This window comes from Lepidochelys olivacea, assembly GCF_965140295.1.
Source record: "Lepidochelys olivacea isolate rLepOli2 genome assembly, chromosome: 6".
NCBI classification, from domain to species: Eukaryota; Metazoa; Chordata; order Testudines; family Cheloniidae; genus Lepidochelys; species Lepidochelys olivacea.
This window is the reverse complement of record NC_140416.1, coordinates 60,779,320-60,801,904: the sequence shown is the minus strand read 5'-3', so window position 1 is coordinate 60,801,904 and position 22,585 is coordinate 60,779,320. Positions and strand designations below refer to the sequence as shown.

At 42.4% G+C, this 22,585-nt stretch overlaps 1 protein-coding gene across 1 annotated transcript in view; it reads left to right on the top strand.

The window, feature by feature from the left end:
* The window catches only part of DCAF5 (DDB1 and CUL4 associated factor 5), a 109,535-nt gene that overhangs the window by 15,934 nt on the left and 71,016 nt on the right, over nt 1–22,585 (top strand). Inside the window, exons 2-4 of the mRNA XM_084630267.1 lie at nt 576–719; nt 4,650–4,686; nt 7,559–7,698. Coding sequence (XP_084486393.1) covers nt 576–719; nt 4,650–4,686; nt 7,559–7,698 — 321 coding nt within the window. The remainder of the gene's footprint in view (nt 1–575; nt 720–4,649; nt 4,687–7,558; nt 7,699–22,585) is intronic.

Genomic DNA, 22,585 nt, shown 5'->3' with positions numbered 1-22,585 from the left:
AAAAAAAAAAAAAAAAAAAGGATTTAAGCCCATATTGCTCTGTTGATTGCCACTATCAACCAGCCTGTGACAGGTATTCACCACAGAAATACATTTTTTTTTTTCTAAACCCTTTACAAATCTTTAATTTAAGAGTAGGTTGAGAGGGCATTCTGTTGCATCTGTATTAAAATCTTGATATTTAGCACCCTGTCCTGTAGCCAGCCCAATTTATGGGAGGTTCTTTTGGTCCCTGCAGGTTGATGGTGTCTGTATATGCTGAAAGAATGTTTGTTTGTTTTTGTTGTTTTCAAAAAGAAAGTATTGTTTTAGATTTAACCTACTGTCTTTTCTGCTTTTCATAAACGATAACCAAATGTCCAGGTGTTATCTCTTGATGTGAATAATTTTCTTGGTAACTATTAACATATCCAAACCAATGGGGGTGGAAGGGTGGATTGGGGTGTGTGGTAAACCAATCTGCATCCCAACAAAGCCTGTGTGAATGTTGACAGTATTAAATATCTTCCTTCTCTCTTCCATTGGCTTACATTTAGTTCAGTCTGTCACACAGGCTTCCTTTCCTTATTTTGTAGGAGGGGATGACCGCCGGGTCCTGCTTTGGCATATGGAACAAGCCATCCACTCCAGAGTCAAACCAGTGCAGCTGAAAGGGGAGCATCATTCTAACATCTTCTGCCTAGCTTTCAACAGTGGTAACACAAAAGTGTTCTCTGGAGGTAAGGAAGGAAAACAAACCTGATTTAAGGAGACTGGATTATAAACTCTTTAGAATAAAAACAATAAGCCAGGTCCTATCCCACACAAAGACTCATTGGCCTCCACAGAACTGCTCTAAATTGGCCCCCGAGGAGCCCCCTAAAATGGGAAAAATTTCTGGATGTTGCTGAGGTGGCATAGTCTGCTCTGTGCCATTGCTCCTGACCCTCCCCAAACCTGGCAAAGGAAGCCTAGCACTCTGAGGCTTCTGGAAGATATCACTGGATCCAGATCAGCCTTTGGAGATTGAAGAAGTGGATAGGTGGCTAAAAGCCACCTTTGCCCTTCCTTGAGCTCTGGCTCAGCTAAGGAGCAGGCCATCCAACAGAATAGTCTGACAGTTCCACAAGTAAGCATGGAATACAGAGCTTTGACTATAGGTTGCCAGTTCAAATTTAGAACAGGTTGGTAGTGATCAAATGCTGTTACCATCTGATGGCTGTTAAGTGGTCTCTGAAATGAGCTTGGGATCTCATTGCTTCTTCCAGTGGGCAGATGTCTACATTGAAAAACCACCAGCACACTTGGCACTGATTGGCTCACTTGCTGATAGTCTTACTTCACTTTGGTAGTAAACTGGCTGTTAAAACTGAGCAACTTTCATTCTTAAAATTCAGCATTGAGGTATTGGGACAGAAGCTGTGTGGCAGAAATATGTACTTGCTCTGGAGAAATGTATAGAGGACTGCAGTCTCTAGAATTTTTGGTCTGACACCTTTCATCAGTACTAGATTCTCTCCCCCCCCCCCCTTGTTTTTAAATATTGAAACTTTTTTCAGAGAAGGGGAGGAGAATAAACATGTTTTATTGAATGGATATTTGCATATGTATCAATCCATGCCGAGCATACCTTCTACAGTCTAATGAGACCAGTGAAGAAGGGAAAGAAATGTGTATCCTTTATCTGCCCACCCTATGATGTAGTTAAGTTTGTTTCTTTTTTTAGCACATTTTTGAAGCTCTTGATTTCCTTCTCCCACTGAGATTTTGTGAACTTTATAGTCAGCGCTGTAAACTAAGTCTCTTACCTTCTCTATTTTATTTCCCTTTATAAAAGGGGGCTAAATATACTTTATAAAGTGGTCTGACATCCTTGAAAGGTATGATAGAAGTGCAAGTGTAAAGGTTTTTCCCTGTGCAGTATAATATTACAATTTGAAGTGAGTTGAAGTTCAACCACAGAAAATCAGATTATTTATTTTTGCAAATTGGAAAAACTAAAATATGGAAACTTGATTAAGCTGAGTGGAACATACTCACAATGAAAGAAGAGCTCCTTCTTATCATGAAAATGTTTGACAGTGTGTTTATGGATTGAGGCAGGTTGCCCAAAACAAGTATATATTTTTAACTTCTGTCCAAAAGATCTCAAAGCATTTTGTGTGTATGTATACAGGTAGAGTTTATTATATCAAGCTACTTCTAGAGCGGAGGGCAGCAGCTGGGTGGACAGTGCTCTGCACAACAAACTTTGGAAAGGAAACTTTGGCCAAAGACACCAGGCAAACCCTGCTCCTATGAAGAATGCTCTGGAGCCTTTAATGTCCAATGAACACAAAGAACATGAATGGTTTTAAAATACTCGTAGTAAACTGCATTGAACTCAACTTCATACTTTGGGTGGATGAAAAGCTGAACTGAACTTGTGATTCCATGGAGTCCCACTAATACAAATCTGGGGCTTAGACTACCAAACCACGTTCTGTATATGCTTTATTCCATCCCCATAAGTATAATTGAAAAGAATAGTGGGCATTTTCTGGTCTTTCATTGTCCTAACCAGTATTCTCAAAAGGGGAGATTTTCTAAATGAAGTGGAAGAGTTTTACTTACACACACACACACACACACACACACACACACACACACACACACACACACACACACACACACACACACAATTGTTACCAAATTATTCTCCACAAATTGTCTGCATTTTCTTTAAATATCACAGTAGAACCAAGTTATTGTGAACCCTACTTACACCCTACTGAATGGTGGTGACACTTTTAACAGCAAGCAACTACTAGGGTGCCACATGTAACCCAGTCAACTTGTGGTCCTGGCCACATCCCCATCTTTTCCTCCCACCATAGAGACAGAACCAGAGATAGAGACAAGTCATGGCCACTTCGTATTCTCCCCTGCCCCCCCTACCCCCACACTTTTCTCTGCTTCCCCACTCTGCTCCTGCAGCTTATGGTGGGAGGGGAAAGCAGGTTCCTTAATAGATAGGAGATTGAAGTCAGCATCATGTAATGGCTTCCTCCCCAGTTCATCTGAGTATATTGGGTGGCATTCGAAGTCCTTGGAAAAACTAGGCCAGATTCTTCATTGGTGTAATTTCATATAAATCAATGTGGCTTTATTGGATCTAAACTAGGCACTTTGTGTAAATGGCTTGATTAAGGGACCATGGAAAAGAGCCACTACACAGTAATCTAAGGGCATGTCTACACGTACAGTGCTGCACCACCTCTGCAAATGGCAGAAGCTGTGTCAGTAGGAGACGCTCTCCTGCTGACATAGCGCTGTGCACACAAACGCTTATGTTGGTGTAACTTATGATGCTCAGACGGGTGCTTTATTGGCACTCCCGAGCAACACACATTATGCCGGCATAAGCTGAAGTGTAGACATAGCCTAATGCTGGCACAGTAATGGTTGCTCTGTGTCCTCATTTGCCAGGAGCCTTTAAAGAGAGTTTGTGGACATATGAAAACACTTCTTGCTTCTACTTAACTAAATGTAAACTTATTTCTCATGTTTATACCATGGAGCAAACAGATTTAAACATGTGCAAGATAAACGAAAATTTGGAGTTCTCTTTACATTTAAAATGCATATCAATAAATGGATTCTTGTTCCTTCTGAACCCATGTTCATTCTCCTGAACATCACATGAGCTTCACTGCTTGACAGCTGGCATCATATTTACGGGATGGATAGATGCACTTAGGCTAAGGATGAGGTCCTTTGGTTTTTATTTTATCCTTTCTTCATTCTACTGCAAATGAATGGTAACTGCATGCATAATGCTGTGTTGAATCTTTTGTAAACAGAAGATGCTAAACCTGTATTTGCTAGTGTTTAGTACAGAGAATGCAGGAGGGGGAACAACCTTCAATACTAGAGATTGGAGGTGCATGGTGGGTCCAGGATATTTTTTATGGATGCAGTTCCTTTAGCCTGCATTCATATGGATGGTTTGACTTGCATTTGAGGAACATGATCAAGGGAGGCTATCTGATTTTTAATATGAAAATAATTGTGGTCACAGTAGTGTGTGCACACCTGTGTAACAGTGATTGTAGCCCAATATGTGGTCACTGCAGCAGCACTGAGCACTGTTGTACTAACATGCAGAGTGCACTGGGCTCACAACTCAAATGCTAAAACTGTGATAGCATCTAGTTTGCCCTTCCTCTGTTGTAACTGTTTAAGCAGTTACATCTTCCCTTGTTAATTGCAGTGGGTGTAGGTGTCTCTGTACGAGACCTGAAACTTCTTGTCACCTTCTCCACCCATGCACACACTAAAATTTTGGCCGAGACTGGTCCGAGTATTATCAGCAACGCTCCTTAATTAACTGAAGTGTCTGAGCAATGTGAGGCATGCCTAAGTCTTAAATAAGCCTTAAATAAGACTTATTTAAGTCTTCTACAGCACTCTTCGCTCCTGTAAGGCCTTGGTGCTTTAGACAACAACCAGAAATTGACCCAGAGCTTCTGTGTAGATGAGCAGAGTGCTGACCATTGGGCAACCAGGCTGGTCATTGCTCCAGAATGCTTTCGTTTTCAAAATGGAAATTGCAAAAACTTTTTTTTTTTTTTACTATAAAGTTTTAATGACCAGTACATGATTTTAAGTGTTTATATTTCTCTTTATAGGCAATGATGAGCAAGTTATACTCCATGATGTTGAAAGGTAAATGCATAGCTTGTTTCCACTGCTGTTTCAGCTTCATTACCTTAGTCATTGGAGGCATCCAAACTGATGTTCTAGAAGAAAAGTAAAGACCATTTTAGCCCAAAATGTATGGTCTTAAAATCGGGTGACCTTTTGGTTTCATGTTATTTGGGGGGTGGGATAGGTACTCTCATGAAGACAGTAGTATGTGCAAATGGGGAATTACAGAGTAGAAGGGCCACATTTTTAAAGGTATCGAGGCTGTGGTGGGATTTTCAAAAGCACCTACGCACCTAATTCCCACTGAAGTCCAGGGGAATTAAGTGCCTAAATACCTTTTAAAAATCTGGCTCCAAGGGCCCATTTCCCCCAAAGCCTTGCAGTTTTGGTACAAAGCAAGTGTGAACTCCTACAGGTGTAAATAACTACACAAGGTGCAAGGCAGTGGTCATTCGCATTTGTGGGATTTTATACCCACTTGATACCAGAAGTAGAAGGCTGTGGGGAATTGTGTCCTAGAAGTCATAGTGAGATAACATGGGTAGAAAGGTTATCCCAAATATATTTAACATCATACTGTTACCCTGTCTAAATATCAGAGTTGAACAATCAGGATAGTGTATGTTTCTTCTGAGCTGGATTTGATTTCTGGGATACAACCTTTGTAGGGTAATGTTTTGGTCTGTACGTGTTGTTTAACTTCCACAAACTGTTAAGTAATGTAATGTGCACTGATGAAAAATGAATACGAAGTCAGAAAAGGCAGGAACGGATGTAAGAATAGTGAGAAATATAAAACCTTAAATCTCTGCATTGCCCGAGTCCTGGTTAGCATAATTTGGAAGGATCTCTGTTGCTAAGCTTGTTAAGAAGTCTTTTGGGGACTTTTATTCAGCATAATATATGTTTCACCTGAGTGTCTGACCTGACAGTTGACTGAAGAGAAAATATAACATCTGTATGTCTTGCTCTTCACACTTGTTCTTAGTAAGAACAAATCCTCTCCATTTTGCTTGTGTTCTCTGGCTTACACCTGGGAATGTAAAACAAAACAAAAACCTTATACAGTTTTGTTTTATATCCCTCCCCATCCCTAGTTTTGACAAGCAGTTTTTGTCACTGGCATCTTTTACAGAAAATGATTGTTCACCATATATCTTGCTTGAGTGTTTTAAGTACAGTCCTTCCTTTGATTTTGTTTTGGCATGTGCTTTTGTTACATACTGGATTTTCAGATATATTATGTCCAATTGCAGCACATTTCTCCCATTCCTCTAATACTGCAATATTTGTTTGCACCATCTTCTGTGGGGAACCCAGTCAGTGTGATATTTTGAATTCTGATTTTTAATTTTCTAAAATTTCATTCTGTTTTAACATTTTATGTTTTAATGATGGCTCTATGTAAACTAGCTCCATCAAATTCTTTTTTTCATATGCTCAAGTGGGACTTTCTGCTACTGCTTTTCTGGCCTTTACTTTATCAGAACTGCTTTCCAAGTTAGTCACCTCCGAGATAGTTACTTGATCTCTCTCCTAGATCAGCAGTTTTAGCATGGGCACTGCTAAAACTTGCATTAATTTCAGACAGGATTTCCTTGAATGCTTTCTGTACACTGGAGTTTTTGCTAGTCATACTATGCATCTAGGTTGTTCCCCAAGAAATACAAATCCAGGAGCCTCACACTGGCTGTTCTAGCCTTTAAGTAGTCATGTTGGCCTATCTTTTCTTGGCATTCTTCCTTTCTTGCTCCTTTTCAAAGTGACCTACAAAGATGGGAGGAGAGTGGAAATTGGGCTTGAACCCTTGTTTTGCTGCTGTATGTTGGATAAAGAGTACATGTGAGGAAAAGGGATTGGGGGTTTTGGGGGGTGGTCTTAGCTTGTTTTCCACATTAGAAATTCAGGTGTGGTCTATCCTGGAAGACACTGACTAGAGAACTAGTGAAATGACATCCAAAGAGGAAACCTAAGTAGCTGAGACTTCTTAAAACTGTTGTCTTTTAACAGTTAACTCCAATGACTGACAAACCTCTAGGTGAAAGAAAGCTTGTATTAAAGAATCAACACTCCCCACCTCCTTGTCCCTTTTTAATTAAGAAATGAAAGCTAGCTATCTTTCGGGCCCCAGGAAGTCCCCTCTCAAACACAGGAAACCAGAGCTGACATTCATCATATTTCCAGGGTAAAAAAACAAGCAAGCAAACAAAAACTTTAACTAAAACCAGAACCTTTTGAGACCACCTTTTTTACTCCCTAAAGAAATGCAAATAAAATAAAAAGCACAATTTCAGCAAGTTTACTTCTTTAAAACAGGTATGACCCCCAAAATTCCAAAAAGTATATTGACTAATATCAGACAAATGTATTTTCCCTTAATATTATTGTCAAAGTTGCTGGCTCCACCCTGGCATGAAGTTCTTGCAATTTTATAAGCTTCAGTGCTATTAGTAGCCCAGAATGTGTTGGGCCAAACTCATTCCTGGTGTTAAATATATATATGAATTTACCCTGTTACTTTAAAATATTACTTCTCATGTTCCCTTCCTTAAAAAGTCACAGCTGAGTAACTGTTTATTTTATATTAATTCTGTTTACAATTACTAGTATATTAGGAGTCTTTTAAAGGTTACAAGCTGAAAAGAAAGAGGAACTGACTTAGCTCACTTATTGCAAAACTTATCTAATGCAACCGCACTTTGGAGGCTTTTTGTGATAGATGTCTAGTTAGCAAATATTGTTTTAATTCCATAACAAGAACTTCATATCTAGTCTGAGCAGTGTTGATCTTGTCATTCAGTACCGTCAGGTGACAAAACTATGGCTCTCAATTGCCTCCTGAAACAATGTACACCAAAAGGAGGGGAAATAACACATGTTTGTCTTGCAGCAGTGAGACCTTGGATGTGTTTGCACATGAAGATGCAGTGTATGGCCTTTCAGTGAGCCCAGTGAATGATAACGTCTTTGCCAGTTCATCCGACGATGGCCGGGTTCTCATTTGGGATATCCGAGAGTCTCCCCATGGAGGTGAGCGCTGTAGGCAGAAAAGAGTATTTAATGTAGAGAGAGCTCTTGAATGCGGACAAGCTGCCTTTATTGGGATAAATTTTTGGGGATGGGGAAGGAGTATGGTGCATGATTTATGTGGGTGGTGATTTGCTATCTTGTACTAATGTTGGATTGTGGTAATAGCTAGGGTTGCCACCTGTTTGGTTTTCAGCTGGACAGTCCAGGTTTTAGCTTGTGTGTCTGTATGGGTGCTGTTTTTAAATCTGTGGAAAATGTTGCAATCCTAAGCAGAGAGAAGGGGCAGTGCAGCAGCTGCAGATGCCTCAGGGGCCTGGCTGCTTGTGTGGCATGCGTGGCCCTGTGCAGCCCACAGGTGCTGGGTAAGGCGACCTTAGCTGTGCTGGTGAAGACCCTGACTGCGACAGGGGCAGGGCCTTGGGGGAAGAGGTGGAGAAGGGGCAGGGTCTCAGGGTCTGGTTTCTAGCCATTAGAAAGGTGGTAACCCTAGTAAGAGCACAGGATTGCCAGCCTACACGGCTTCAAATATGAGACTCCAAAGATCATATTTAGTTTTACTGCATTCAGGGAGACTGTCCCATCTCCTAACAGCTGGTGCATGTGAGCTCTCCTTTTTCTTTCCCCTCTCCGTTTGTCCCTTTTTGAAGACACACATAGAAAAAGAAGTTTCAGAGTAACAGCTGTGTTAGTCTGTATTCACAAAAAGAAAAGGAGTACTTGTGGCACCTTAGAGACTAACCAATTTATTTGAGCATGAGCTTTCGTGAGCTACAGCTCGCTTCATCGGATGCATACTGTGGAAACTGCAGAAGACATTATATACACAGAGACCATGAAACAATACCTCCTCCCACCCCACTCTCCTGCTGGTAATAGCTTATCTAAAGTGATCACTCTCCTTACAATGTGTATGATAATCAAGGTGGGCCATTTCCAGCATAAATCCAAGTTTAACCAGAACATCCGGGGGGGGTGGGGGGTAGGAAAAAAACAAGGGGAAATAGGCTACCTTGCATAATGACTTAGCCACTCCCAGTCTCTATTTAAGCTTAAATTAATAGTATCCAATTTGCAAATGAATTCCAATTCAGCAGTTTCTCGCTGGAGTCTGGATTTGAAGTTTTTTTGTTTTTAAGATAGCGACCTTCATGTCTGTAATTGCATGACCAGAGAGATTGAAGTGTTCTCCAACTGGTTTATGAATGTTATAATTCTTGACATCTGATTTGTGTCCATTTATTCTTTTACGTAGAGACTGTCCAGTTTGACCAATGTACATGGCAGAGGGGCATTGCTGGCACATGATGGCATATATCACATTGGTGGATGTGCAGGTGAACGAGCCTCTGATAGTGTGGCTGATGTTATTAGGCCCTGTGATGGTGTCCCCTGAATAGATATGTGGGCACAGTTGGCAACGGGCTTTGTTGCAAGGATAGGTTCCTGGGTTAGTGATTCTGTTGTGTGGTATGTGGTTGCTGGTGAGTATTTGCTTCAGGTTGGGGGGCTGTCTGTAGGCAAGGACTGTCCTGTCTCCCAAGATTTGTGAGAGTGTTGGGTCATCCTTCAGGATAGGTTGTAGATCCTTAATAATGCGTTGGAGGGGTTTTAGTTGGGGGCTGAAGGTGACTGTTAGTGGCGTTCTGTTATTTTCTTTGTTAGGCCTGTCCTGTAGCAGGTGACTTCTGGGTACTCTTCTGGCTCTGTCAATCTGTTTCTTCACTTCCGCAGGTGGGTATTGTAGTTGTAAGAATGCTTGATAGAGATCTTGTAGGTGTTTGTCTCTGTCTGAGGGGTTGGAGCAAATGCGGTTGTATCGCAGAGCTTGGCTGTAGACAATGGATTGTGTGGTGTGGTCAGGGTGAAAGCTGGAGGCATGTAGGTAGGAATAGCGGTCAGTAGGTTTCCGGTATAGGGTGGTGTTTATGTGACCATTGTTTATTAGAACTGTAGTGTCCAGGAAGTGGATCTCTTGTGTGGACTGGACCAGGCTGAGGTTGATGGTGGGATGGAAATTGTTGAAATCATGGTGGAATTCCTCAAGGGCTTCTTTTCCATGGGTCCAGATGATGATGTCATCAACATAGCGCAAGTAGAGTAGTGGCGTTAGGGGACGAGAGCTGAGGAAGCGTTGTTCTAATTCAGCCATAAAAATGTTGGCATACTGTGGGGCCATGCGGGTACCCATAGCAGTGCTGCTGATCTGAAGGTATTGTCCCCAATGTAAAATAGTTATGGGTAAGGACAAAGTCACAAAGTTCAGCCACCAGGTTAGCCGTGACATTATCGGGGATAGTGCTCTTGACGGCTTGTAGTCCATCTTTGTGTGGAATGTTGGTGTAGAGGGCTTCTACGTCCATAGTGGCCAGGATGGTGTTATCAGGAAGATCACCGATGGATTGTAGTTTCCTCAGGAAGTCAGAGGTGTCTCGAAGGTAGCTGGGAGTGCTGGTAGCGTAGGGCCTGAGGAGGGAGTCTACATAGCCAGACAATCCTGCTGTCAGGGTGCCAATGCCTGAGATGATGGGGCGCCCAGGATTTCCAGGTTTATGGATCTTGGGTAGTAGATAGAATATCCCAGGTCAGGGTTCCAGGGGTGTGTCTGTGCGGATTTGATCTTGTGCTTTTTCAGGAAGTTTCTTGAGCAAATGCTGTAGTTGCTTTTGGTGACTCTCAGTGGGATCGTAGGGTAATGGCTTGTAGAAAGTGTTGTTGGAGAGCTGCCTAGCAGCCTCTTGTTCATATTCCGACCTATTCATGATGACAACAGCACCTCCTTTGTCAGCCTTTTTGATTCTGATGTCAGAGTTGTTTCTGAGGCTGTGGATGGCATTGTGTTCTGCACAGCTGAGGTTATGGGGCAAGTGATGCTGCTTTTCCACAATTTCAGCCCGTGCACGTCGGCGGAAGCACTCTATGTAGAAGTCCAGTCTGCTGTTTCGACCTTCAGGAGGAGTCCACCTAGAATCCTTCTTTTTGTAATGTTGGTAGGGAGGCCTCTGTGGATTAGTATGTTGTTCAGAGGTATTTTGGAAATATTCCTTGAGTTGGAGACGTCGAAAATAGGATTCTAGGTCACCACAGAACTGTATCATGTTCGTGGGGGTGGAGGGGCAGAAGTAGAGGCCCCGAGATAGGACAGCTTCTTCTGCTGGGCTGAGAGTATAGTTGGATAGGTTAACAATATTGCTGCGTGGGTTGAGGGAACCATTGCTGTGGCCCCTTGTAGCATGTAGTAGTTTAGAAAGTTTAGTGTCCTTTTTCTTTTGTAGAGAAGCAAAGTGTGCATTGTAAATGGCTTGTCTAGTTTTAGTAAATTCCAGCCACAAGGAAGTTTGTGTGGAAGGTTGTTTTTTTTATGAGGGTATCTAGTTCTGAGAGCTCATTCTTAATCTTTCCCTGTTTGCTGTAGAGGATGTTGATCAGGTGATTCCGCAGTTTCTTTGAGAGCATGTGGCACAAGCTGTCAGCATAGTCTGTGTGGTATATAGGTTGTAATGGATTTTTTACCTTCAGTCCTTTTGGTACGATGTCTATCTGTTTGCATTTGGAAAGGAAGATGATGTCTGTCTGTATCTGTACAAGTTTTTTTCATGCAGTTGATAGATTTCCACTCCATACGGCTAAATGCAGTGCCTTGCATAATGACAGGTTTCAGAGTAACAGCCGTGTTAGTCTGTATTCACAGAAAGAAAAGGAGTACTTGTGGCACCTTAGAGACTAACCAATTTATTTGAGCATAAGCTTTCGTGAGCTACAGCTCACTTCATCGGATGAAGTGCGATCAGACTCCAGCGAGAAACTGCTGAATTGGAATTCATTTGCAAATTGGATACTATTAATTTAGGCTTAAATAGAGACTGGGAGTGGCTAAGTCATTATGCAAGGTAGCCTATTTCCCCTTGTTTTTTTCCTACCCCCCACCCCCCCCGGATGTTCTGGTTAAACTTGGATTTATGCTGGAAATGGCCCACCTTGATTATCATACACATTGTAAGGAGAGTGGTCAGTTTGGATGAGCTATTACCAGCAGGAGAGTGAGTCTGTGTGTGCGGGGGGGGTGGGGTGAGAAAACCTGGATTTGTGCTGGAAATGGCCCACCTTGATTATCATACACATTGTAAAGAGAGTGGTCACTTTGGATGGGCTATTACCAGCAGGAGAGTGGGGTGGGAGGAGGTATTGTTTCATGGTCTCTGTGTATATAATGTCTTCTGCAGTTTCCACAGTATGCATCCGATGAAGTGAGCTATAGCTCACAAAAGCTTATGCTCAAATAAATTGGTTAGTCTCTAAGGTGCCACAAGTACTCCTTTTCTTTTTGAGAAAAAGAAGTGTCTTCTAAAAATCAATTTGCTCTAGTCTGAAATTAAAATGCCGTAATCATAATCATATGGTTATTGTATGGTGTCATTCTAGAGCAGAGTTAAGGTTATTTAGGTGCCCTAACTGTGCATTTCCATATTTTTTTTAATTTCATCTTAAATCTGAATTTCCTGGGATTATAAAGATCATTTTGGAGATAATTACAATATCCTGTAGTATATCACTGTAAATGACTGGTATGTATTCTCCCCCTTAACTCCATTTTAAAATAGTTTCTGTCTGGAAATTTCATTCAGAACATTGTGCATGTCACTGCAGTAATTATTTCCTTTCTCTCTCCTCCTTGACTTTACATCAGTTTCATCTTATTGCCCTCTAATATAACATTTTATTTGACATAAAGCTGCTGTTTGGAACTACCGTAGTTTGGTTCCTCACTGAATTAGCTCATCTGCTAGGAGTCCTGACCCTGCCCATTAACATGTCAGTGCCGCCCACTTCTGGGGTTAGTGCAGCTGTCTGTGACTAGCAGGGTTGCAGGCACTACCCCTCTGGCCTGCATTTTCAGGCCCTAGAATGAACTGAGTCCTTGAACTAGACATGAAAGCCCATTAGAAGTACTTATAATAAGTCCAGTTTCTGTATGCAACGTGAACTAAAAGTTTACCTTTGAGGTTACTGAATCATTAATTTGGCTCATGTAAAATTCTCTGCTTCTGTATTTACAGCTTCTGTATTTACACTTTATTCAGTGTGATGAGGACGAGAGTTTACTTTGTGTTCAGGTTTTTTCGTGATCTATGAAATTAATGTGACAGAAGGCAAAGACATTTTTTAGTTGACTGGAGAAATTTGTTCTTTTCGGTATATGGAAACGAAGTGCCTTAATGTAGTAGTTTTTTTTAACAGGGTTTCTTTCTTTCTTCTTCCTTCTTCTTTCTTTCTTTACAATAAAAATAAACCATGCTCTAATTAAAATAAACCCACAACTTTTCTGAACCCCACTGTTTGTGTGTTACAACAAAAATTCTCAGGTAGCTATGATGTCCAGTGGTGGTACATTCTGTAGTACAGAAAGAGAACCTGGAACTGGCCAGCATCCTTCTTGGAAACTTGTCAGTCTCTATTCAAACACAAATATAAAATAGTCTGTGACGTGTATGCTGAGTGCTCTATCTATACAGCTTGGTTAGTGGTGAAATCTAACATTTCGTTCCAGGCTTGGTTCAGTTTTCAAGCTGCCTTTGTATGTTGTCCAAGGGAGGGGAAAAAGTGAAGTTTGATTAAAATATTTCTACTGCATTTTGGGTTTTGCAAAACGAGGGTTGTCAAGCGATTAAAAAAATTTAATCTCGATTAATCATGCTGTTAAATAGTAACAGAATACCATTTTTTTGGATGTTTTTTCAATTACAACACGGAATACAAAATATACAGTGCTCACTTTATATTTTTATTACAAATATTTGCATTGTAAAAAACAAAAGAAATAGTATTTTTTCCAATTCACCTAATACAAGTACTGTAGTAGAGTCTCTTTATCATGAAAGTTGAATTTACAAATGTAGAATTATGTACAAAAATATAACTGCATTCAACATAAAACAGGTTTCAGAGTAACAGCCGTGTTAGTCTGTATTCGCAAAAAGAAAAGGAGTACTTGTGGCACCTTAGAGACTAACCAATTTATTTGAGCATGAGCTCACGAAAGCTCATGCTCAAATAAATTGGTTAGTCTCTAAGGTGCCACAAGTACTCCTTTTCTTTTTGGAAACATAAAACAGTGCTTTAGAGCCTACAAGCCCACACAGTCCTACTTCAGCCAATCGCTCAGACAAACAAGTTTGGGTACAATTTGCAGGAGATAATGCTGCCTGCTTCTTGTTTACAAGGTCACCTGAAAGTGAGAACAGGTTCGTATGACACTGTTGAAGCCAGCATCGCAAGATATTTACGTGCCAGAGGCTCTAAAGATTCACATGTCCCTTCATGCCTCCATGCTGTTAATGGGTTTGCTTGATAACTATCCAAAGAAAAGTGGACTGACACATGTTCATTTTCATCATCTGAGTCAGATGCCACCAACAGAAAGTAAATGAGGTTTTAGTTTTTTGTTTTTTTCCTTTCTTTTCCGTTTTTGGTGGTTTTGGGTTCTGTAGTTTCCACATTTAAGTGTTGCTCTTTTAAGACTTCTGAAAGCATGCTCCACACCTTGTCCCTCTCAGATTTTGGACAGCACTTCAGATTCTTAAACCCCGGGTTGAGTGCTGTAGCTGTTTTTAAAAATCTCACATTGCTACCTTCTTTGCGTTTTTGTCAAATCTGCAGTAAAAGTTTTCTTAAAACGAACATTTGCTGGGTCATCATCCGAGACTGCTATAACACGAAATATATGGCAGAATGTGGGTAAAACCGAACAGGAGACATAGAATTCTCCCCTCAGTCACAAATTTAATTAGCACATTATTTTTTTTTAATGAGCATTATCAGCATGGAAGTATGTCCTCTGGAATGGTGTCCGAAGAATAAAGGGGCATACGAATGTTTAGCATATCTGGAACATAAATACAAAGGAAGCAGCCAACAATATCTTCCGTAAATGTAAACAAACTTTTTTGTCTCAGCGATTGGCTGAACAAGAAGTAGGACTGAGTGGACTTTGTTGTTTTTGAGTGCAGTTATGTAACAAAAAAAAAATCTACATTTGTAAGTTACACTTTCACAATAAAGAGATTGCACTACAGTATTTGTATGAGGTGAATTGAAAAATACTATTTTGTTTTTACAATGAAAATATTTGTAATAAAAAATAATATAAAGTGACCACTTTTCTACTTTGTATTGTGTTGTAATAGAAATCAATATATTTGAAAATGTAGAAGAACATCCAAAAATATTTAATAAATTTCAATTGGTATTGTATTATTTAACAATGTGATTAAAACTGTGATTAATATTTTTAATCCCGATTTAATTTTTTTTAGTTAATCGCATGAGGTAACTGCGATTGACAGCCCTATGCAAAACTTTTTTTTAATTTTTTTTTTAAATCCTCAGTTTTTGACCTAAACTACTTGATAGTGTAAGTACACAATTTAGGTTTATTAAAATACACCATATTGAGTGAACACCTAACTAAACAGGTAGGTCTCTGAATAGGTTTTTTTTTCCTTAAACCAACCAAACAAAAAGCAACAACAAAACCCACCCTCCTTTAATGTCTCTTTCTGAGCAGTTAGATTGTAAAGCCTTGGGAAAACTACCTGTTGCTGACAACGGGTGTTAGCAACAGGTAGAGCTGAGCACAGTTTAAGTGCAAGTGTGCAAAGGACGAAACTGTATTTAGCATCATGTGGCTAATCTCAGGTTTAACTAAGGCTTCTGAAATCATTTGTACTTGCAATTCCAGATTTGTCACTGCTTCAGCTGTACCTGTTACTGACACTCAGGGTATGTCTACACTACGAAATTAGGTCAAATTTCTAGAAGTCGGTTTTGTAGAAAGCGGTTTTATACAGTCAGTTGCGTGTGTCCCCACACAAGTGCTCTAAGTGCATGTAGTCGGCGGAGTGTGTCCACAGTACTGAGGCAACCGTCGACTTCCGGAGCGTTGCACTGTGGGTGGCTATCTCACAGTTCCCGCAGTCTCCGCCGCCCATTTGAATTCTGCATAGAAATCCCAGTGCCTGATGGGATTAAAACATTGTCGCGGGTGGTTCTGGGTACATATCGTCAGGCCCCCGTTCCCTCTCTCCCCTCCCTCCGTGAAAGCAAGGGCAGACAATTGTTTTGCACCTTTTTTCTTGAGTTACCTGTGCAGGCGCCATACCACAGCAAGCATGGAGCCCGCTCAGCTAACTGTCACCGTATGTCTCCTGGGTGCTGGCAGATGTGGTACTGCATTGCTACACAGCAGCAGTTAATTGCCTTTTGGCAGCAGACAGTGCAGTACGACTGGTAGCCGTCATCGGCGTAGTCCTGGGTGCTCTTTTAACCGGGCGCCTGGACAAACATGGGAGTGACTCAGCCAGGTCATTTCACTTGTTTTGTCTCGTGGCGATTCAGTCCTACTGGCAGTGCGCTGTCTTTTAACCTCCAGCCAGCAGAAAATGATGGCTAATCGTCATACTGCACCGTCTTCTGCCAAGCACCCAGGAGATGATGATGGCTAGTCGTCATACTGCACAGTCTGCTGCCAGCAAGATGTATAAAGATAGATGAAGTTGCTCAAAACAAGAAATAGACCAGATTTGTTTTGTATTCATTTTCTCCTCCCTCCCTCCTTCCTCTGTGAAATCAATGGCCTGCTAAACCCAGTTTTGAGTTCTATCCTTGAGGGGGCAATTCAGTTTCTCACAAAGCCACCCTCTTTGTTGATTTTAATTCCCTGTAAGCCAACCCTGTAAGCCATGTCGTCAGTTGCCCCTCCCTCCGTCAGGGCAATGGCAGACAGTCGTTCCGTGCCTTTTTTCTGTGCAGACGCCATACCACGGCAACCATGGAGCCCGCTCAGATCACTTTGGCAGTTAGGAGCACATTAAACACCACGTGCGTTATCCAGCAGTATATGCGGCACCAGAACCTGGCAAAGCAATACCGGGCGAGTAGGCGATGTCAGCGCGGTGACGTGAGTGATGAGGACATGGACACAGACTTCTCTCAAAGCATGGGCCCTGGCAATGTGGGCATCATGGTGCTAATGGGGCAGGTTCATGCAGTGGAACCCCGATTCTGGGCTCGGGAAACAAGCACAGACTGGTGGGACCGCATAGTGTTGCAGGTCTGGGACGATTCCCAGTGCTTGCGAAACTTTCACATGCGTAAGGGCACTTTCAGGGAACTTTGTGACTTGCTTTCCCCTGCCCTGAGGCGCATGAATACCAAGATGAGAGCAGCCCTCACAGTTGAGAAGCGAGTGGCAATAGCCCTGTGGAAGCTTGCAACACCAGACAGCTACCGGTCAGTCGGGAATCAATTTGGAGTGGGCAAATCTACTGTGGGGGCTACTGTGATGCAAGTAGCCAACGCAATCAAGGGTAGTGACCCTGGGAAATGTGCTTGTCATAGTGGATGGCTTTGCTGCAATGGGATTCCCTAACTGTGGTGGGGCCATAGACGGAACCCATATCCCTATCTTGGCACCGGAGCACCAAGCCGGCGAGTACATAAACCGCAAGGGGTACTTTTCAATAGTGCTGCAAGCACTGGTGGATCACAAGGGACGTCTCACCAACATCAACGTGGGATGGCCGGGAAAGGTACATGACGCTCGCATCTTCAGGAACTCTGGTCTGTTTCAAAAGCTGCAAGAAGGGACTTTATTCCCAGACCAGAAAATAACCATTGGGGACGTTGAAATGCCTATATGTATCCTTGGGGACCCAGCCTACCCCTTAATGCCATGGCTCATAAAGCCATACACAAGCAGCCTGGACAGTAGTCAGGAGCTGTTCAACTATAGGCTGAGCAAGTGCAGAATGGTGGTAGAATGTGCATTTGGACGTTTAAAAGCACGCTGGCTTTTATACCGACTCGGTTAGACCTCAGCGAAACCAATATTCCCACTGTTATTACTGCTTGCTGTGTGCTCCACAATATCTGTGAGAGTAAGGGGGAGATGTTTATGGGGCGGTGAGAGGTTGAGGCAAATCGCCTGGCTGCTGGTTTCGCACAGCCAGACACCAGGGCGGTTAGAAGAGCACAGGAGGGCGTGGTGCGCATCAGAGAAGCTTTGAAAACCAGTTTCATGAGTGGCCAGGCTACAGTGTGACAGTTCTGTTTGTTTCTCCTTGATGGAACACCCCCCCCACCCCCACCCCCCCGGTTCAGTCTGCTTTCCTGTAAGCTAAGCACCCTCCCCTACCCTCCCCCCTTCGATCACTGCTTGCAGAGGCAATAAAGTTATTGTTGCTTCACATTCATGCATTCTTTATTTACTCATCACACAAATAGGGGCTAACTGCCAAGCTAGCCCAGGAGGGGTGGTGGAGGAGGGAAGCACCAGGTAGGGTGGTGGAGGAGGGAAGGACAAGGCCACACAGCACTTTAAAACTTATTGAATGCCAGCCTTCTCTTGCTTGGGCAATCTTCTGGGGTCGGGTGGCCAGAGGCCCCCCCCCCACCACATTCTTGGGCATCTGGGTGAGGAGGCTATGGAACTTGGGGAGGAGGGCGGTTGGTTACACAGGGGCTGTAGCGGCGGTCTGTGCTCCTGCTGCCTTTCCTGTAGCTCAGCCATATGCTGGAGCATATTGGTTTGATCCTCCAGCAGCCTCAGCATTGAATCCTGCCTCCTCTCATCACACTGCCGCCACCTTTCAGCTTCAGCCCTCTCTTAAGCCCGCCACTTACTCTCTTCAGCCCGCCACCTCTCCTCCCGGTCTTATTGTGCTTTCCTGCTCTCTGACATTGTCTGCCTCTACGCATTCGTCTGTGCTATGTCAGTGTGGGAGGACAGCATGAGCTCAGAGAACATTTCATCACAAGTGCGTTGTTTTTTTTTTTTTTGCCTTCTAATCTTCACTAGCCTCTGGGAAGGAGAAGATCCTGTGATCATTGAAACACATGCAGCTGGTTGAGGGAAAAAGAGGCAGTGATATTTAAAAAGACACATTTTCTAGAACAATGGCTACACTCTTTTACGGTAAACCTTGCTGTTAACGTTAACATACACAGTACATGTGCTTTCGTTCCAAGGTCGCATTTTGCCTCCCCCCACCACATGGCTAGCCCCTCACACACACCCCTCCCCATGGCTAACAGCGGGGAACATTTCTGTTCAGCCACAGGCAAACAACCCAGCAGAAATTGGCACCTCTGAATGTTCCCTTAAGAAAAGCACCCTATTTCAACCAGCTGACTATGAATGATATCACTCTCCTGAGGATAACACAGAGAGATAAAGAACGGATGTTGTTTGAATGCCAGCAAACATACACTGCAATGCTTTGTTCTACAATGATTCCTGAGTACGTGCTACTGGCCTGGAGTAGTAAAGTGTCCTACCATGGTGGGTGGAATAAGGCTGCCCTCCCCAGAAACCTTTTGCAAAGGCTTTGGGAGTACATCCAGGAGAGCCACAAATGCCAGGGCAAATTAATCATTAAACATGCTTGCTTTTAAACCATGTATAGTATTTTAAAAGGTACACTCACCAGAGGTCCCTTCTCCACCTGGTGGGTTCGGGGGGGACTGCCTCCAGGTCCAGGGTGAGAAACAGTTCCTGGCTGTCGGGAAAACTGGTTTCTTCGCTTGCTTGCTGTGAGCTATTTATAGCTTCATCATCATCATCTTCCTCGTCCCCAAAACCTGCTTCTGTGTTGCCTCCATCTCCATTGAAGGAGTCAAACAACACGGCTGGGGTAGTGGTGGCTGAACCCCCTAAAATGGCATGCAGCTCATCATAGAAGCGGCATGTTTGGGGCTCTGACCCGGACCGGCCGTTTGCCTCTCTGGTTTTCTGGTAGGCTTGCCTCCGCTTGGTCCATGCTGGAGCTCTTTTGCGATTCTGGGACTCCATCATGGTCACCTCTGCTAATGAGCTCTGGCCAGCGTGGCAAGCTGCAGGTGACCATGCAAACAGGAAATTCAAATTCAAAAGTTTGAGGGCCTTTTCCTGTCTACCTGACCAGTGCATCTGAGTTGAGAGTGCTGTCCAGAGCGGTCACAATAGAGCACTCTGGGATAGCTCCCGGAGGCCAATACTGTCTAATTGCGTCCACAGTACCCCAAATTTGACCCGGCAAGGCCGGTTTAAGCGCTAATCCACTTGTCAGAGGTGGACTGAGGAAATCGATTTAAGAGCCCTTTAAGTTGGGGAAAAAAGGGCTTCATCGTGTGGACGGGTGCAGGTTTACATCGATTTAATACTGCTAAATTCGACCTAAACTCCTAGTGTAGACCAGGGCTCATTTAAGAAATGGCCTTATAACCAACGAGGAGCAGGATTGCACTCAATACATTTGAGATTGTTCTGGGGCAGCCTCTTAAGAGGTTGGTTGATAAGGATGGCTTTTTGTCCAAGGGTTATTGGGTTTCACTATAAAATCTGCATGTTTTCTAGTGATTAAATAGAAACAAACATGTATGGAGGCTCCTGTTGAGCATTTAAGTCCCAAGCCTTCAATCATTTTGCTACAAGACGTAGTGCTCATCACGATAAATAACTTCAAGGACTTCAATGGGACTATTTGTGGTAGTGAGCACTATGCCTACTAGTAAATGTATTCAGGGTCAAAATCCTGGCAAACTCCTTTAAAATATCAAATCTCATATAGAAGCTGCTATTAAATATTCTATTTTAACTAACAGTGGTAGAGTGGAATTCGGTTTCCCCAAGCCCTCAATCTCTTGCATAGCCTTTCCCTTTAAAAACTTGTTTTCTCAAGTTTTGGAAGGGATGGTATTGAACTTGTCTTGTAAGAAACAAACCTTTTTGTATTGGTATGTGTGAGAGCTGCAAGTGTGAAATAAAGCAATAACCAAATTAAATCCCTTATTCATTAAATTGACTAATTTTGGATGTGAAATCTGTTTTTAATTAAACAAGTTGTCAGACTCTTGTAAGTTAGGAGAAAAGTTACCTTTCGAAGTACAGTACTGTAGTATGTCTTTAATGCAGGTGAAACTCCAGCGATTTAGTTACAGTAACTCGGCCAAGTGAAAAAAGAAAAGGAGGACTTGTGGCACCTTAGAGACTAACCAATTTATTAGAGCATAAGCTTTCGTGAGCTACAGCTCACTTCCTCAGATGCATATTGTGGAAACTGCAGCAGGCTTTATATAAGCAAGTGAATATTTACTAAATAAAAAAACCCTTCATTTGGCAATCTGTAACTGTTCCAGTATCTCCATTCACTGAATGGGGTCTGTTTCTCAATGAGGGCTGCCATTTTAATGATACAGCATTTATGTCCCAGCAGGAACCCAATTTGATGATGTAAACTGAAAGGATCAGCTTTACCATTACTCTGCTTTTGAAACTGCCTGTTGACTACAGCCAGCCTTAGTGCTTTTGGGTGGGCTTGCCAAACAAATGTTTGCCCCTCTTTTCTTTGCCTCTCTTTTCTCTGTCAACATAATTCTGATCATACCACTACTCATAGGACAGCCTTGGGCACTCCAAATTTTAACACTAAAAATGGGAGGGAGAAATGCAGACCTGCTGCTCATGTTGGGGCCCATGCCTACCTGTCAGTGCATTTTTAAGGGACAACTCTCTAGACCTCCGCTTTAGGAGCTGTTAGGCCTGCAGTCACTGGAGGGTTGTGTGTGCCTTCCAATAAATTTTAAGCACTTGTAATAGCTTTTCATAAACTTTAATCACCAGAACAGCACTATAAAATAGAAACATTTCCCTGTCTGTAAAATTGAGATCAGCTGGAGGCCGAGACTTGACCAAAGCTACAAAGGCAGTCTCTATTAAAACACTGGGTCCCTTTATCTATCCTGTGCTTGGTGAATTTTCCTTCTATTCGCCTTTTCCCCTTCATAGCTAGAGGTCACACTAGCTGTTCCATGGTGGTACTTGGCTCAGCTGCAGGCATTTGACATGTGCCATCAATGGCAACCTTTGACCCCTCTCAGGCTGCAAATTGGTTAAAAGTATTCCCAAAAAGGAAGTCAATTTCACGAGCACCAAAAACCAGTCCTCGGTAGCTATAGGGTAGACTGAAAAATGGGATCATTTGGGAGGAAATCACAGGGATAAACTGATCACTAGGTTTGAGACGTTATGATGTCCAGGCGATCTCTCTAATCAATAGATCTTGAAACTTCTTTTTAAAAAGAAAAACCACACCCTCTCTCTCGAAAATTGCCCTGATATATTTATAGATCTCAAAAATGTTGGATGCTTGCAAATGTGGGTCAGTCAGTTTAAAACAACTTCCATTTCCAGTGATTTCTAATGGTAGAGTAGCTCCTCTTTAAATTGGTTAGCAGATCCTCGTGTTTCTTTTAAATGCTTCACTGCTTAGAGGTCTCAAACTGGATAGGTGCCACATTTGTAGCAGGCACTATACGGACACTTAAGGAAAAGGTCCTTACTCTGTAGAGTTGAGTCAAAAAAAGTGGCAGAAAAGCATATAATATAGAAGTAGAAGAATGGAGATGATGGCTGGCACATGTCTCGTTAGTTGCATGTCTTTCTCTTTAAAAAGTTATGTATTTTTATTTGGTTTTATTTTGTTGTTCTGTATATAAGACTTGAAGGTAGTGATTACAAAAATAAATGTAAGTAGAGTCCTCTTGTATTACCATGGAGTCCTAGTGACACTACTTCCGCTGGGCAGTACGAACTTTTGCTAACACTTTTTCAAACTTGAGTGCTTAATGTTAAAAACCCAATACAAGTGACCTGACTTCCAGAGTTGCTGAGACTCTTTAGTGCTGATTTTTAACAAGAGTTGTGCCCATATTCAGCCAGGGCTGATTGCGGTCACCACAGAACATAAAATTGGTGTAACTAACACTAATTTTTTCATGTCCACTGAATAAAAAGCTGATGCAAATTATCCTATTGGAAGCTTAAACCTACTTAACCAAGTAATTTACCTACATG